Consider the following 17,392-nt stretch of genomic DNA (forward strand, 5'->3'; position numbering starts at 1 on the left):
AGCACAGGCTCCAGACGCGCAGGCCCAGAGGCCATGGCTCACAGGCCCAGCCGCTCCGCGGCATATGGGATCCTCCCAGACCGGGGCACGAACCCGTATCCCCTGCATCGGCAGGCGGACTCTCAACCACTGCGCCACCAGGGAGGCCCTGGTCAAATGACTTTTGACAAGGGTGCCAAGATTATTCAATGGGGAGAGAACAGTATTTTCAACAAATGATGCTGGGAAAGACTGCAAAAGAATTAAGTTGAACTCTTACCTTACACCATGTATAAAAATTAACTCAAAGTGGATCAAAGACTTAAACAGAGTCTAAAACTATAAAACTTTTAGAGGAAAGCACAGGAGGAAAGCTTTATGACATTGGATTTGGCAACGCATTTTGGGATATGATACCAAAAGCATAGGCAGCAAAAGTAAAAATAGATAAATTCAACTATATCAAAAATTAAAACTTCTGTGAATCAAAGGACACAATAAACAGGGTGAAAGGCCATCTAGAGAATGGGAGAAAATAGTTGCAAATCACAAATCTGAAAAAGGGTCAATATGAAGAATATATAGAGAACTATAACTCAACAACAACAACAAAAAAGAACCCCCAAATAACCTGATCAAATATGGGCAAAGAACTGGAATAGACATTTCTCCAAAGAAGATATATAAATGTCCAACAAGCATATAAAAAGATGCTCAACATTACTAGTCATTAGGGAAATTCAAATCAAAACCACAGTGAGATACCACCTCATACCCATTAGGATGGCTACTATCAAAAACAAACAAACAGCAACAGAAAATAACAAGTGTTGGCAAGGATGTAGAGTAGGGGAACACTTATGTACCGCTGAGAATGTAAAATGGTGCAGCTGATATGGAAAACAGTAGAGCAGCTTCTCAAACAATTTAGAATAAAATTATCATATGATCCAGCAAGTCCACTTCTGGGTATATACCCCAAAGAATTGAAAGCAGGAACTTAAAGAGATATTTGTACACTCGTGTTTATAGTAGCATTATTCACAATTGCCAAAAGGTGGAAGCCACCCAAGTGCCCACTGACTGATGATTGGATAAGCAAAATGTGGTCCATCCATACAGTGGAATATTATTCAGTGTAGGAGGAAGGAAATTCTGACACATGCTACAACATGGATGAACCGTGAGGACATGATGTGAAATAAGTGTCACAAAAAAGCAAATTTTGTATGATTCCACTATGTGAGGTACATAAAGTAGTCAAGCTCATAGAAACAAAATAGAACGGGGGTTGCCAGGAGCTGGGGAAGGGGAAACGGGGAATTGTTGTTTAATGGGTACAGTTTCAGTTTTGCAAGATGAAAAATTCTGAGGCTGGTTGCACAACAATGTGAATAACTTACAACTACTGATCTGTACACTTAAAAGTGGTTAAGACGGTAAACTTTATAGGTATTTTACCACGATTTAAAAAATGGCTAAGATGAAGGGACTCACTCAACATCAGGATGCTGGCCCAGGGCAATGTCGGGGTTTGAACCCAAGTCTAATTCCAAAACTTGTACCCTTGATTTGTACCCTGTGATTTTCAGAGTAGAGAGTGATTTAATAATGAGAGAGGAGACAGGCAGGACCTAATATACAAAACAAGTGCATTTTTTAAGGCTCCTGCATTGAAAATGTCTTTAAAAAGTATATAGTGAGTCCATAAAATATTGAGACGTTTCAACTTCTATTAACAATGACCATCTGCTCTGATGACCCCTGTGCTTTAAGGAAGCCTCCTCAGGAAGCTGACTTAGTTATGACATTGCCCTGAGGTTCACTGACATTGTCGCTGAGGTTCGACGTGTACCTGGAACCGTCCTTTGGAGCTAGGTTTCAACCTTGCATCACCTGGCACTGGGAAGCCCCATCTCAGACCATAACCTCCCACTCCCGGCCTTCCTTATCCTCTGTCTCGTCCTCTCCTTGAGTCACGTAGCCTTTGCTCCCTGTTTGCTCCCTATGGGTAATGCCCTATGCTCACCCAGCCTGGGCCCTGCTCAAGCTCACCAGCTCCTTCAAGTCCATCCCGGCCCCCAAACCCTCCTGCCACCCTCACACTTCTGTCCTGAGGCTGGCCCAGTGCCCTTTGGGCCCCCCAGCCAGCAGGTCCCTGCTCTCAGGCTTTTCATTCTACTTTGACAACAGCCTCCAAGGTCTTCACCTCCTGCACCTGCCTGCATCCTCCGTCTGCTTCTCCCAACCCTCCTCCATCCCTTTACACGGCGCCCTCTGCCCAGCAGGCCCACCTGTGCGGCTACATCCATGGGCTGATGGGCTCCTTGTGTCTGGTTTCTGGTTGGGTTTGGCCAATGGGGGGGTTAGAGATCAGAGCAGGGAGAGAGCTTGGGGTACTTACTCCCCTGGCTTCCATTCTCTGGGGCCACACAGCTTCCCTCAGAGGACTCTACCCAGCCCTCAGGGTCTCCGGGTCCCAGGAAATGCCCCTGCCCCTCACCCCTCAGCTCTGGGGGTGGGAACAGTCCTCACTCATACTAGCTCTGGGCCCTGCACTATCCTTTGTGGTTTCTCTGAGCCCTGCCCACTCCCTATGGAGTCCCTTCAGGAAACTCCCCTCCATCACTCCACACCCCTGTGAATGTGCCTTCAGCTCCCTGCCAGGACCTGGACTTCCCAGGCTTGGAGAAGCTCCTAGATGGGACCTTCAAGGCTTCTCTTAGCTGCCAAGGGCCTCCGGGTGGTCCTGCCTTCATCCCACCCTGGTCTGGTCCCTCTCCTCAACCATCTCCTCTTCTGCATCCTCACCTTGACAGTGTAACTTCCGTCTAACCTGTGAACGTGCTCACCACCCCCTCGGCCTGGAAACGCCGCCCCTTCCCCCTTCCTTTCCTTTATTGTCAAATGGCTTCAAGAGGGTCCTCTCCCGCTGGGTCCTCAACCCACTGCCATTGCCCTCGGGGGCCTCCTCGGGCTCTCGGCCTCCCTGTGACATGAGATACAGTTGTCAGAGAGAGGCACGTGGCCTGATGGTTCAGGGGTTGGGGGAGCAGGGCAACGTGGTGGTTATTAGACTGGGCTCGAGTCCAGCTCTCCTACTTCCTAGAAGGGTGACCTTGGGCAAGTGATACCTCAGCTTCCTCATCTGTAAGGTAACAAAAGGACAGTCTTATAAGCTACTGGTGACATATAAATGATATAATACATACTAAAGCACTTAGAAGAGAACATAGGGCAAATGGGAAATGTTCTCTATTATGAGCAAGAGGATGGGCTCTCGAGTTAGAAAGCCTTGAGTTCAAGTCCCACCTCTGCTACCTTCCAGCTGTGCAGCCTGGGGCACGGTTCTTTGTTTCTCTTTGGTTGCTCCCTGAGCAGCAAAAATGAGTTTGATAAGCTGGGCTTCGTAGGATTGACAAAAGGTACTGCTTGGTGACATGTTCTAAGGAGTGGGATAACATTTTTGAAATTAACTTGTGTGTGTGTGTGTGTGTGTGTGTGTGTTTTATCTATTTCTTTTAACCTTTTGGTTCTAGGCTATCCCATCCCCCAGCCCCATCCCCCCACTGCCTCCAGAAAGGGATGTAGTGCAGAAATAGTAAAAAAAAAAATGGGGTTTTCAAAAGAATAAGGATATGAGGAAACGGCCAGGCGCTGGTGAGACGACGGGTCTGGGATTGGAAGGAAAGAAGAAGCTTCTCTGCTTCCCCGTCAGCTGGATCCTTCCTCCCCGGTCTCCCCGGGAGAGCCCTGTGGACCGGCAAGGCCTCAGGAGAGGCTGGTCCTGAAATCAGACTGCCCGAGCGTGGTGCCCAGTGCCCCAGCCTCCCTCTGTGACCTCAGGCAGGATACTCAGCCTATCTGTGCCTCAACGCCCTCATCTGTAAAGTGGGGCAAACAACATTAACCTCCTAAGGATGAAATGAGTTAATACACTCGAGAGTGCCCAGAACAGTACCTGGCACAAAGCAAGCTGTCTCTGTGATGAATACCCTCAGCCTGGCAGCAGCTCTCTGGCTCCCTCACCTCTCTGACTGCTTCCAGGTCTCCACGCCGGGCTCCTCTCCCCACAGATGTCCGTTTCTTCCACACTCTGTCCATGGGCTGGGGCCACTGTACCACCCCCTGGATTCGCAGGTGTGTATTTCCAACCCCTGGTTCATTTCCAGGCCTGGCTGCTTCCGGATGTTGAGGTGCTCACTCAACCAGTCCTGCTTCCTGCCCTCTTGGTAACGGGATTATCACCTGCCAGCTCATCCAGCCATCTTTCTCCATGGCCTGTGGCATTGATCCTACTGATACTTCCAGAAAGCTCTCAGACCAGTCCCAAAGCAACGGTCCAGTCAGGTGGTAGTATTAATGTGGTGGGCAGAATGGTCTCCCAAAGATGCCCATGCCCTGATCCCCAGAACCTGGGAATATGCTCCATGACGTGGCCAAAGGGACTGTGCCGATGTCAAGGTTACTAATCAGTGCTCTTAAAAGAGGGAGACTAAGGACTTCCCTGGTGTTGCAGTGGTTAAGAATCCGCCTGCCAATGCAGGGGACACGGGTTCGAGCCCTGGTCCGGGAAGATCCCACATGCCATAGAGCAATGAAGCCCGTGTGCCACAACTACCGAGCCTGCGCTCCAGAGCCCACGAGCCACAACTACTGAGCCCACGTGCCACAACTACTGAATCCGCGTGCCTAGAGCCCGTGCTCCACAACAAGAGAAGCTACTGCAATGAGAAGCCCGTGCACCGCAACAAAGAGTAACCCTCGCTCGCTGCAACTAGAGAAAGCCTGTGCTCAGCAACAAAGACCAAACCCAGCCAAAAAGTTTTAAAAAATTTTTTAAAAAGTGGGAGGCTATCCTGGGTTATCCAGGTGGGACTAATTGAACTCCACCAGTCCTTATAAGCAGAGAACTTACTCTGGCTGGATTGGAGAGATAAGTGGTGTTTCTTGCTGGGCCCCCACTTAACAGCCCCAATGCTCCTCTTCCTGGGAAAGCACCAGGTCAACGTTTCCTCTTTACCCAAATCCCCCCCTAGATGGCACCACCTCAGTCTGTTGCATGAATGAGGATCACTAGAAGATTGATCTCACATTTCACTGACAACCCCCATTCTCGATTCCACAGGGTGGAATTTCCCTAGCTTACTCAATTATCTTGTTATCTCAGTTAACTGAGAATTTCCAATTTAGATATTAGATGTTCCCAAAGCTAAATTTACACTCAAAAAGTGAAGCTTCTGTTTTTAGAAGCTTGAGTCAGCTCAGTCTGAAACTCAGCCCCACCTCCCCCGACTAGCTGTGTGATTTGGGCCAGTTCCTTAACCTTTCTGAGTCCCATGTCCATGTCATCAAATGAGGATAATAATGATAATAGTAGTTCTCACCCGCACAGGATTTGTTTTGTGGATATAATTCTATAAATATATATACAGAACATACATAGATGATGTATAAAGCCATGTGAGATGCAGTAAGTAGTCCATAAATGTATGCTGTAGCTGTTTGCATTATGTATGCTATTCAAAAGATTATGATCTTTCTTTCATCTCACATCCATCAGAATGGCTACTATAAAAAAAAAAGGGAAATAACAAGTGTTGGTGAGGACGCAGGGAAAGTGGAACCCTTGTGCCCTGTTGTGAGAATGTAACTTGGTGCAGCCACTATGGAAAACAGCATGGCAGTTCCTGAAACAATTAAAAATAAAATTATCATATGATCCAGCAAGTCTACTTTTGGGTATATATCCCAAAGAACTGAAAGCAGGGCCTTGAAGAGGTATTTATACACCCATGTTCATAGCATTGTTTGCAACAGCCAAAAGGTGGAAACAACCCAAGTGTCCATCAGTAGATGAATGAATAAACAAAATGTGGTGAATCCACACAATGGAATATTATTCAGCCTTAAAAAAGGAAGGAAATTCGGACACATGCTACAGCATGGATGAACATGGACATTATACTCAGTGAAAGGATATTATACTCAGTGAAAGAAGCCAGTCATGAAAAGACAAATACTGTTATGATTCTACTTATATGAGATACCCAGAGTAGCCAAGGTCATAGAGACAGAAAGCAGAACGGTGGTTGCTGGGGGCTGGGATGGGGGGACAAGGGGAGTTGTTGTTTCATGGGTGCAGTTTCAGTTCTGCAAGATTCAAAGAGTTCTGGAGATGGATGGGGGTGATGGCTGCACAACAGTATGAATATATTTAATGCCACTGAACTGCACACTTAATAAAAGTGGTTAAGATGGTAAATTTTATGTTATGCATATCTTACCACAATAAAAAAAAAAAAGAAAAATGAGATCACGATCTAGCCCTTTCCTCTGAACTTTTTCCTCTTGGAAGCCCTCCATCTGCTGGTGAGAAACTAGTCCCATCAATTGCTGTGCTGGGTACTGACCAATGAAATCAGCTGCCAGTTCCCAAACAGGGGACAAAACATTCCCTGAGGACTGGTGAGAGCTAACAGGTGAACCACCAGAGCAAGGAGCACTTGGGGAGAAGCCAGGGGTGAGGTGGGGGTGAGGGGGGAGGATGGGAGCACGACCCAGGCAGGAGGACAAGCGCGATGCAGATGGGGAGCCAGCAAGTGCACCCTCCCAGGCCTGTTTCATTCCGTGGATTTCCCCACAGAGAGTCCACCTGTCACCTTATGTCTCAAAATGCAGGTGTTCGCTTAGAATAACAGAAATGTGAATTAAAATGACACAGGTACCATACTTCACCCCGTAGATCAGTGAAGATCCAATGGGGGGTCAGCACCCTAGGCTGGGGAGGGAGTGGGAGACGGGCGTCCACTGCTGGCAGGACACCACATCCAGAAACCTCTGGTGGGAAATTTGGCCATGCCCATCAGAGCTACAGCTGTGTGTGTCCTTTGACAGAGCAGACATACCTGCATGTCCGTGAAATTATGCAAATAATAGGAGAATCCCAGCAGCCTTGTTTAATAATAATAAACAAGATTATGGTGTAGGCTTTGGTTCTTTCCTGAGAGGCAGCCCAGAACTGACAGGGGCCAGGAAAAGGGACGAGAGTCATCCGGCTGGATGGGATCTGGGGTATGTGTATGAGATCAGTCTGGCTTCATGACCCTCAGATCCCACGCGAGAAGGGCTGACACAGGCTGGAGAGATGGCTAAACCCATGAGAAAGGAGATGCCTGGCAGGACACTGACCACCGAGGGTGAGGTGTGGACACCAGCATTTCATCCCCCTGTCATGTCTGTTCTTTCTTTTTCTCTTCCATCTCCACCTTCCTAGCTGCAGCCCTGCACTGACTTGGGCTGTCCTAGAGCTCAGTCTTCTAGGGATCCTGGGACTTCCCCAGGGTGGGACTGGGGGAGTCCCTGGGGAGGGGGTAGGGTCAGTCAGCCCTTCATTGTTTACCCTTCGCTTCTCTTTTCCTCAAAACAAAGTTTATTGAAAGAATACACACACACACACACACACACACACACACACACACACACAAGCAGGAGCTCTGCTGATCAAGAAGGGAGAGGGAGGGAGCACTGATGGTGGGGTTCTCAAAGTGTGGTCCTGGAACCAACTCCAGGGACTCCATTCCCCCCACCTGAACCTGGGGAGCATACAAATGTGAAGATTCCTGGGCCTTACCCCAAACCCACTGGGTCAGAATGCCTAGGAGTTCATGTTGAACAACCACTCTTAAACATGCAGAAAATCCAACAACCACTGGCTTTGGTGTTTCTTCATTCTGGAAGAACTGAGTCCCTTTCTCAGCAGAGTTTAAATAACAGCCATATCCAACTCTAAAAAATACAGTTTACAAGGCACATCAAATCATATAAATTATAACTTGCAAGGTTTAGCTGTGAAATGAGCAAGGCTGAGGCTTTTGAGCCGTGTAAACTGGGAGAGGGGAGATTGTGAATAGAGCTCCTGATGGCTCGTCTGCACACAGCAGCCAGGATGTTCACTGGCAGGTCTCCCCCTTGTTTACAATCCTTCAAGCCTTCTTCCTACTGCTTTTCAGATAAAGATCAAAACCCTTATGGTGACATGAAGGAGGCCAACTTGTCCCTTAGCCCTCCTCCTTCCCACTCTGACTTCTGGACGCCCTGGTTTTCTCTCAGTCCCTTGGGTTCACAATATGCTCTTCCACCCCAGGGCCTTTGCACATGCCATTCCCTTCTCCTTTTGTCTAGTTAAGTCCTCCTTGTCTACCATATTCCTTTCCTTTACAGCCCCAATGTTGGAATGGAATTAGTCACACCTTTGTGGGATCATTTGACTTATTTCTCTCTCTCCTGGCAGCTTCCTGATGGCAGGGACCATGTCCAGTTCTGCCATCACTGTACCCCTAGACTTGGCTTGCTGCTGAGGCTCTGGGTAAATACTGTGCAATGAATGAGTGATAGCAACAGTTATCACTGTTGACTATAAACAGTTCTCACTAGCCTGGCTATAAACAGGCTTCCTACTGCCTTAGGGAACCAAACTCCTTACAGGATATAGAAAAAAGTCTGGAGGGTAAAACCCGGCAAATATCAATATTGATTTTTCCCTGAGCCAAATGATTACAAGTGACTTTTATTTTCTTCCTTATATTTTCCTTTCTCACAATTTTTAAAAACAAGAAGCATGTAACTACCTTCCATTATCGGAAAGAGTAAATGATGTTGAAATACTACGATACCAATAGTCAAAACAATATGTCAACCTTGCTGATGAGTAGAAATCTTTAGAAGCATGACTGCCTATTCTTTAGGATTGATCCAGGCAAATAAAACAATCTTTTTTATTTGCTAGATGTAACCTCTGGTAATTGCAAGGATGATTTTTAGTAATATAAATCCCTGAAATTTTTTTTTTTTTTTTTTTTTTTTGCGGTACATGGGCCTCTCACTGTTGTGGCCTCTCCCGCTGCGGAGCTCAGGCTCCGGACACGCTGGCTCAGCGGCCATGGCTCATGGGCCCAGCTGCTCCGCGGCATGTGGGATATTCCCAGACCGAGGCACGAACCCGTGTCCCTTGTATCGGCAGGCGGACTCTCAACCACTTCGCCACCAGGGAAGCCTAGTGACGTATTTCTTTAGCTAAGTCCGAGGAGCAGTAAGCAGTCAATTATTTATATACAATGAATGCAACTCAATTTCTGTCTAGTTAATAACTGTCCTCATTAGTTCCCTTTTCCAAATGGCTTATTAATGTCAGTGGATCCTCATCTCAACCCTGTGCACCTCTGAGGATTCTTCTCAGTCTCTGTTTTAGGAGACCATAATAATGATCATTGTGACATTCACTGAGCACCACATGCCAGGCTCTTTATATGCACTTCTCACTTAATCCTCAGAATAACCCTGTGAGGTAAGAGGTTTACAGACAGGGAAAAGGAGCTCAGAGTGATTAAGTAATTTGGTTGAAGTCACTCAGCCACAAAGTAGCCTAATGAGATTCAAACCCAGCTCTGTCTATCTCCAAAGCCTGTGCTTTTAAAAATTACTACAGTTTTCTAATATCATAGTCCGGTTCAAAACAGAGATCTCTGTCTCTACTTTAGCCAGACAGGAAATAAAACGACCCCAAATCTATGCCTTGTTAGGATAAAGAAGAAACTACAGTTCTTCTTCTTCTTCTTTTTCCTCCCACTTTGCACACTGAACAGATGTTCTGTGTCCTTGAAGGGAGACCATATCATGGAGGAGAATCTCACGGGGAGGTTCATGGAGTTATCTTTAAATCTGTTGCGTTTACAATAAACATTCTCAGAAAACTAGGAATAAAGGGGGAAATTTCTCACTTGGTAAGAACATGTATAAAAACCCTACAGCTAACCTCCTACTTAACGGTGAAAGAGTAACTGCTTTCCCCTAAGGTCAGGAACAAGCGAATATAAGGATTTATACACTGCTCTTGTTCAGCAGAGTCCTGGAAGTCTTAACCAGGGAAATAAAGCAAGGAAAAGAAGATTAAAAGCATTCAGATCTCCTTTTCTGAAAGAAGAAATAAAATTGTTCTTATTTGCAGATGACATGATTGTTTATGTATAAAATCCCAAGAAATCTACAAAAGCCCTTATATAAGAAAGTGCAGTTAAGGTTGCAAGATCCCAAGAAGCATACAAAAATCAACTGTATTTCTATATACTGTCAATGAACATGTGGACACCAAAATTAAAAATATAATACCATTTACAATCACTCAAAAAAAAAAGAGAGACATACTTAAGTGTAAATCTAACAAAACATGTTCAGGACTCGTATGCTGAAAACTACAAAACACTCATGAGAGACACTGAATAAATGGAGAAATATACCATGTTCATGAATTGGAAGACAATGTAGGAGTATATCAATTATTCTCACATTGATATATAGGATAAAACACAATTCCAATCAAAATTACAGCATGATATTTTGTGTATACAGACAGGCTTACACTAAAATGTAAATGGAAAGGCAAAGCAACTAGAAGAGGTTAAAAAATTTCTTTAAAGAAAAGTGGGAGGAATCACACTACCTGATTTAAGACTTACATAGCGACAGTAATCAAGGCTATCTCATAATGGTAGATCCATTATGACAAATAGATCCATGAAACATAATAGGGAACTAAGAAGTAGCCCCCATAGAAAGTATGGCCAGATTATTTTTGACAAACTTGCAAAAGCAATTCAATGGAGAAAGGATAGTCTTTTCAACAAATGGTTCTGGAACAACTAAATATCCACATGCAAGAAAAATGAACTTTGACCTAAATCTCACATCATAAACGACAGTGAACCCAAAATGGTTCAAAGATTTAAAAATAAAACTATAAAACACTTAGAAGAAAACATAAGAGAAAATCCTCAGGGTCAGGGACGTTGTGGCCTGTTCTTAGACATGACACTAAAAGCATGATCTATAAAAGAAAAAATAACTACCTGGACTTCATCAAGAGTTAAAGCTTTTGCTCTGTGAAATACTCTGCTAAGAGAATGAGAAGACAAGCTACGGATGGGAGAAAATATTTGCAAACCATCTATCTGACAAGGGACTCATATCTAAAATACATAAAGAATTCTCAAAACTCAATGGTAAAAAACTAAACAATTCGATTAGAGACACTTAAAAGATATGAAGAGATATTTCACTGAAGAGGATATGCAGAAGGCAAACACATACATGAAAAGACATTTAACATCACTATCGATTTGGAAAATGCAAGTTAAGACTATGATGAGATACCACTACACACTTACTAAAACAGCTAAAATGAAAAACAGTGTTTATGCTAATTGCTGGTGAGGATGTGTCTCATACATTGCTGGTGGAAATGAAAAATGGTACAGCAACGCTGGATAAGACTGGCAGTTTCTTTACAAACCGAATATATATAAACACATATGTTAATCCATGCAATCATACTCCTGAGCATTTATCACAGAGAAATAAAAACTTATGCTCACACAAAAACCTGTACACAAATGTTTATAGTACATTTATTTGTAATAGCCCCAAATGGAAACAAAATGTCCTTCAAAAAGTGAATGGTTAGGGGCTTCCCTGGTGGCGCAGTGGTTGAGAGTCCGCCTGCCGATGCAGGGGACACGGGTTCGTGCCCCTATCCCGGAAGATCCCACATGCCGCGCAGCGGCTGGGCCCACGAGCCATGGCCGCGGAGCCTGTGTGTCCGGAGCCTGTGCTCCGCAACGGGAGAGGCCACAGCAGTGAGAGGCCCGCGTACAGCAAAAAAAAAAAAAAGTGAATGGTTAAACACAGGTGATACGTCCATACCGTGGACTATTACTCAGCAATAAAAGAACAAGCTAATAACCTAAATGGATGTCAAGGGCACTACACTGACTAAAAAAAAAAATCAATCACAAAGGTCATACATACATGATGAAAATTATAGAGACGGAGAACAGATTAGTGGTTTTCGGAGCGTGGGGACGATGGTGGGAGGAGGAATTGTGACTATAAAAGGAGCATCACAAGGGACATCTCTGATAATGGAATACTCCTATATCCTGAGGGCCACACCCAAATCCACACGTGGTAAAATGGCACAGGACTCCACACATGCTTTGTGCCATTCCCTCTACTATTTGTGCATCTATAATTATTTCAAAATAAAGTTAAAAAAAATCTGTTGAGTGAAGTCTGAGAGTGGTCTGCCTTTCACAGTCCTAAAGGGATTCCATTGCATTTCTCTTTCTGCTTCAATATTTTAATCCCTTTCAAAATGTTAAAAGGCTCAAAGCCACTGTTTTTATAATTCCTTACTTACAATTTCTTCCAACTTCCTTGGCTGTCAATGAGCTGGGACTGTGGACCAAGCCACAGCTAATTCAGAGAATGGAATGAAATGAAGTGAGAGAGCGCTGAGGCCATGCGCAGGGCTTACCCTGATTTACTACTTGGAGGTACGGGGGCGGGCGAGGGCTCTGAGGGGCCCATAGTCTACAGAAGCTCTGGAAAGGGCGAGAGGCCATTGCTCAAGCTGGGCCCTTCAGGTGGCCGTGGCTGCCAGACGCGGAGCAGGTGAAGGTCAAGCATCAGCTCTACGCCCACCTTCCAAACCGCGCCATCAGGGTGGGACACTGCACACACAGTCAGCAAAGGACACAGGGCCCATCGCACTTTGCACTGTGCTCATTCTTACCACATGTGCCAGGGAGACCCAGCACATGCCGGGATTGGTTCTTGGTGGCACACCTAGGAAGGCTGGGACTGTTAGCCAGAGGCTGTGCTTTACAAGAGACTGGAGTCCACAGAACAGTAAGGACTTTTGGTGGTGTGAGGGGTAGGGAGGATCGGGGACTGGCTAGGAAGAGGTCTTACCTCTAAAACAAGGTCTGAATTTTCATGCCTTCCAATCGTAGTGCTTTTATTCAGGACAAAATAGCCTTCTGCACTCTTTAGATAGGCTTTCATATTCTCTGCTTTCCCTATAAAAGGTTTTCAGAAAACAATTTTGTTAGAAAAATACAGTCCTCTAATTATTCAATGTCATATTTAGAATGAATGGAATACACCATAATGTCCACAGGAGAAGTCAGCAGAGGTAGGAGTGGATAGCTGGATTTAACAATGATCACAATGATAATTCTGCACATTTTTAAGACTGTCCTTTTAACAGTGATAGCCGGCATAGATGAGCTTGCTTCTGATCACAAGAGGACATCCTTTATGTAACTCAGAGCACAAACAAGCAATAGCAAAAAAAAAAAAACCCAAACAAATCTGAATTCCACTGATAACCGCTCTCCACCTCCCATTAAGCTTAGTTTGGGGTTAGTTATCTGACAGAATCAAATACTCAGTGTTACTAACCCACCACTTACTAGCTCTGTGACTCTGAGTGAGTTACTTATTCTCTCTCTATGCCTCTGTTTCCTCATCTGTAAAATGGGGCTAATGATACTCTGTATCCCAAAGAGTTTTGTGAGGATTAAATGTGAAGCATCTAGAATGGTGAATGCTACACTAAACACCCATTTGTCCTACTGTGATTGTGACTGTTATTAATCTTGGGCTTCTGAACTTTGACTCAAGAAACTCCAACTTCTACAGAGCTTCTTAAAGTGTGGAAGAGTCAGTCATCAAGGAAATGGGCATTAGAAGATACTTTCTTTTTAAGTCACCGCATTCCTTCATATATTTAGGTTGAAAAAAAAATGATTTCCAAAGACAAAATATCAAGATTATAGCTTGGCTGTACGGTCAAGACTCTGTACGTATCTTTTGCTGGCATTTTATTAGGAAAATGTCAAACACACAGAAAAGTTGAAAGAAGTGGATGGTGAACTTCTATAGAACAATCACCCAGATTCTACAATCAACATTTTGTTCTATTTGCTTTATCACATATCTACCCATCTATACATTTTATATTTTAATGCATTTCAAAGTAAACCCTATACATGTTTTTAAATTTTATTTATTTATTTTTGGCTGTGTTGGGTCTTCGTTTCTGTGCGAGGGCTTTCTCTAGTTGTGGCAAGCGGGGGCCACTCTTCATCACGGTGCACGGGCCTCTCACTATCGCGGCCTCTCATGTTGTGGAGCACAGGCTCCAGATGCGCAGGCTCAGTAGTTGTGGCTCACGGGCCTAGTTGCTCCGCGGCACATGGGATCTTCCCAGACCAGGGCTCGAACCCATGTCCCCTGTATTAGAAGGCAGATTCTCAACCACTGCGTCACCAGGGAAGCCCTATACATGTTTTTTATTTTTTTTATTTTTATTTATTTATTATTATTATTATTTTTTTTTTTTGCGGTACGCGGGCCTCTCACTGTTGTGGCCTATCCCATTGCGGAGCACAGGCTCCGGATGCACAGGCTCAGAGGCCATGGCTCACGGGCCCAGCCACTCCGCGGCATGTGGGATCCTCCCAGACCGGGGCACGAACCTGTGTCCCCTGCATTGGCAGGCGGACTCTCAACCACTGTGCCACCAGGGAAGCCCATATATACATGTGTTTTAAAACATAAAAATTTCAGTGACTTCAGCTGGTTCCAAGATGTTGATGATAATTCACATGATATTTGAAATCTGATCCATCTCAGTGCCATGTCAAAGATAGCCTCTTTTCTTTTTTTTCCTTTTTTTTTTTTTGGCTGTGTTGGGTCTCCGTTGCTGCATGTGGGCTTTCTCTAGTTGCGGCGAGCGGAGGCTACTCTTCCTCACAGTGCGCAGGCTTCTCATTGTGGTGGCTTCTCCTGTTGTGGAGCATGGGCTCTAGGTGTGCAGGCTTCAGTAATTGGAGCACGTGGGCTCAGTAGTTGCGGCACACGGGCCCTAGTTGTGGCTCGCAGGCTCTAGAGTGCAGGCTCAGTAGTTGTGGTGCACTGGCTTAGTTGCTCCGAGGCATGTGGGATCTTCCTGGACCAGGGCTCGAACCCGTGTCCCCTGCATTGGCAGGCGGATTCTTAACCGCTGAGCCACCAGGAAAGTCCCCAAAGTCTCTTTTCAACTGAAAGGTCACTGAAGTGTGAAGTTGTTAGACTGTGGATAAAAACAAAAATCATCTAGGTCTGACCGTAGAGGGTCTCCGGTCTGGCTCTGCTTTCCATCAACATCTCCATCATCATTCCATCACTGAATCCCTACTAAGTGCCAGGCACTGGGCTATCCTTTTACACACATGGCCTCTTTTCATCCTCAGAACCACCCTGCGAGGCAGGTGTCAGTATTGTCCCACTTTACAAATGAGGAAACTGAGACTCAGAGAAGTTAAGGTCACACAATAGTAAGTGTGTGACAACTCTGAGCCTTTGCATGTAACCACTGTATAAACCTCCATTGCTGCTGGTGGGGCAGAGTAGGGGTGGGGGAATTGCACTGTCTGCTGACACTTGGCACATGTAGTAAAAGAAAGTCCTTGAAACCAGCATTCTATCCTCTGAAAGGAAGACGAGACCCTACCTGGGGGTAAGAGAAATAAAAATAAGCAGGATAGTTTATATTTGTAAACTTTGAGGCCTGTGGATGTCCCACAAATATTGATGCTTTCAGATAATGAGAAATACATTTGATTAAGTTCGCTGTCATGTATACAGGGGAAAAGACATTTCCTCTTCCCAAAGAACCATGCTCTGCTGCCTTCAGTTATTAATCTTCAATTGCAGAGGACCATGTTAGCACGCAACACATTCAAGTCTAATTAAGCTAAAATGGAAACTTCCAAGAAATGTCTCTTCTGCAGGAAAACCACAGGAAACGCCACTAATCTAAAACTTAAACTTGGATCATGTGCATATTTGTTTTTTAGCTCTCACCCCAGATGTCCCCAAGGCTGGGGTCTTCTCTCTGCTCAGACGTCCCCCCTCGGGGCAACCACCTGACTGACCACTCTGGCTAAAGGCACCCTCAGTCATGTTATTCCCCTGCTAGTTTTCCCCTGCTGTGTTTCCTTCCTTGTACTTATCATTCTCTGACATGTTCTTGTTCCTTTCTTTAGTTATGCTTGCTGTTGGTTTCTCTTTCACTAACATATATGTTCCTGGAAAACCAGGACTGTGTTCATTTTGTTCAGAAGCGATTCTTCATGGGTATTTTGTGTTTGTACCCATCTTCAGAGCAAAGGCATTGAAAGATTTTGTCCTGCACTCACTTTCCGAGGCTGCTTGTATGGCAAACAGCCTGGGAGGATAGAGGTAATGTTTCTAATAAAGATAACGGCTCCTTCTGGGGCAAAAGTTGGGCAGGTTTGCTAGCAGCCCCTTTCAAAGATTGCAGTTTCCTGAGTTTGGAGTTCCTTACCTGGGACACAGACCCACTGTGCGCACAGCATCCACACTGGCTGCTCTGCACCACCCCGAGGGACTTTCAGGGCAACAGGAACCAATGTGCATATGCAGCTCTGGCTGCCTGTTATGTCGGCTGTGCTGTGAGTAATCAAGTTCTTTGTTTCTGGCCCAGGAGTCTCTTGTCTTCTGCTAGGAACTATAAGCTGGGCAGGCTAACTTACTAACTTTCAAACAGGGTCAAATGTCAGACCCTTTGCAGTTCCTGCCAGTTCTGTGCATTACCCCTTCTCCAGGGCAGGGGGCGGCGGGGGGGCAGAACCTGACACATAGTAGGTGCTTGGGAAACACTTGCTGAGTGAATGAAAATACAAAGGACACCTCAAAGCAAGTCAGTACAGCCAGCTGGCTAGGAAGCTTTGATAGTAACTACCTTTCATTTTTCCTGTCAGTATCTAGCTTAGATGACTCCTTGGAAAACCTAAATTCTATCTCTTTAGCTTTTGGATTGGACAATATTTCTCCACCTTCATTTTGCCCTGTGCATCACTTCCTTGCGTGAAAACACTGTCAAAGTAATTTGAATGTGTGGAGCTCTGTGAATTCGTTCTTACTCAGCGCCATGGAGCACCAGCCACAGGAAAGAGCAAAAGGGCTTCAGTCATCTGCGTTCCCCCGACCACTTTGGATGGCTCAGAATTGGGCTATAGGAGCAAACTTTCTTTTGAGGTTTACAGTGGCCTCAAAGTTCCTTAAAGAAGGGGAGTTCAGGTAAGGGGCGGGTGTGTGTGTGTGTGTGTCTCTGACCATTGGGTGGGTGTTGTCCATAAATCAGGGGAAACGGGTTCCTCTCTTAATCCCAGCTATACTCACAGGACATCCAAGAGCTAGTGCCCAGGAGAGGCTTAAAGCTCCCGTGCCGCCTCCCTTGGGGGGCGAGGTAGGGGCTGCATTTAGGAAGGAACGGCTGGTGTTGGGGCACCTTTTCTGGGGTGCTCCTGGCGACCCGAGCCTGGATCAGAGAGTTCGGACTCGGCTGGCGCCGGGTCCCCTGCCTACCCCAACGCCCTTGACCTCGCAGGGCTGGCCTCCTCCGGCCCAGGTTTCCGCCCGCCGCCTCCTCGCGCGCCGCTCTCACCTGGCCAGAGGAAGAAGCCCACGCCTCGTCCTCCGCCGAGAGCCCTGACCTCCGCTCTGC

General features: G+C 45.6%; 1 protein-coding gene across 1 annotated transcript in view; it reads right to left on the minus strand.

Moving 5' to 3' along the window:
• The window catches only part of LOC308610112 (forkhead-associated domain-containing protein 1-like), a gene marked incomplete at its 3' end in the record, with an annotated part of 102,325 nt that extends 88,519 nt beyond the window's left edge, over positions 1 to 13,806 (minus strand). Inside the window, 1 exon segment of the mRNA XM_081259364.1 lies at positions 12,787 to 13,806. Coding sequence (XP_081115490.1) covers positions 12,787 to 12,879 — 93 coding nt within the window. The 5' untranslated portion in view covers positions 12,880 to 13,806.
• Positions 13,807 to 17,392: the final 3,586 nt, after the last annotated feature.

This window comes from Mesoplodon bidens (genome assembly GCF_964165515.1).
Source record: "Mesoplodon bidens genome assembly, contig: HAP1_SCAFFOLD_378, whole genome shotgun sequence".
NCBI classification, from domain to species: domain Eukaryota; kingdom Metazoa; phylum Chordata; class Mammalia; order Artiodactyla; family Ziphiidae; genus Mesoplodon; species Mesoplodon bidens.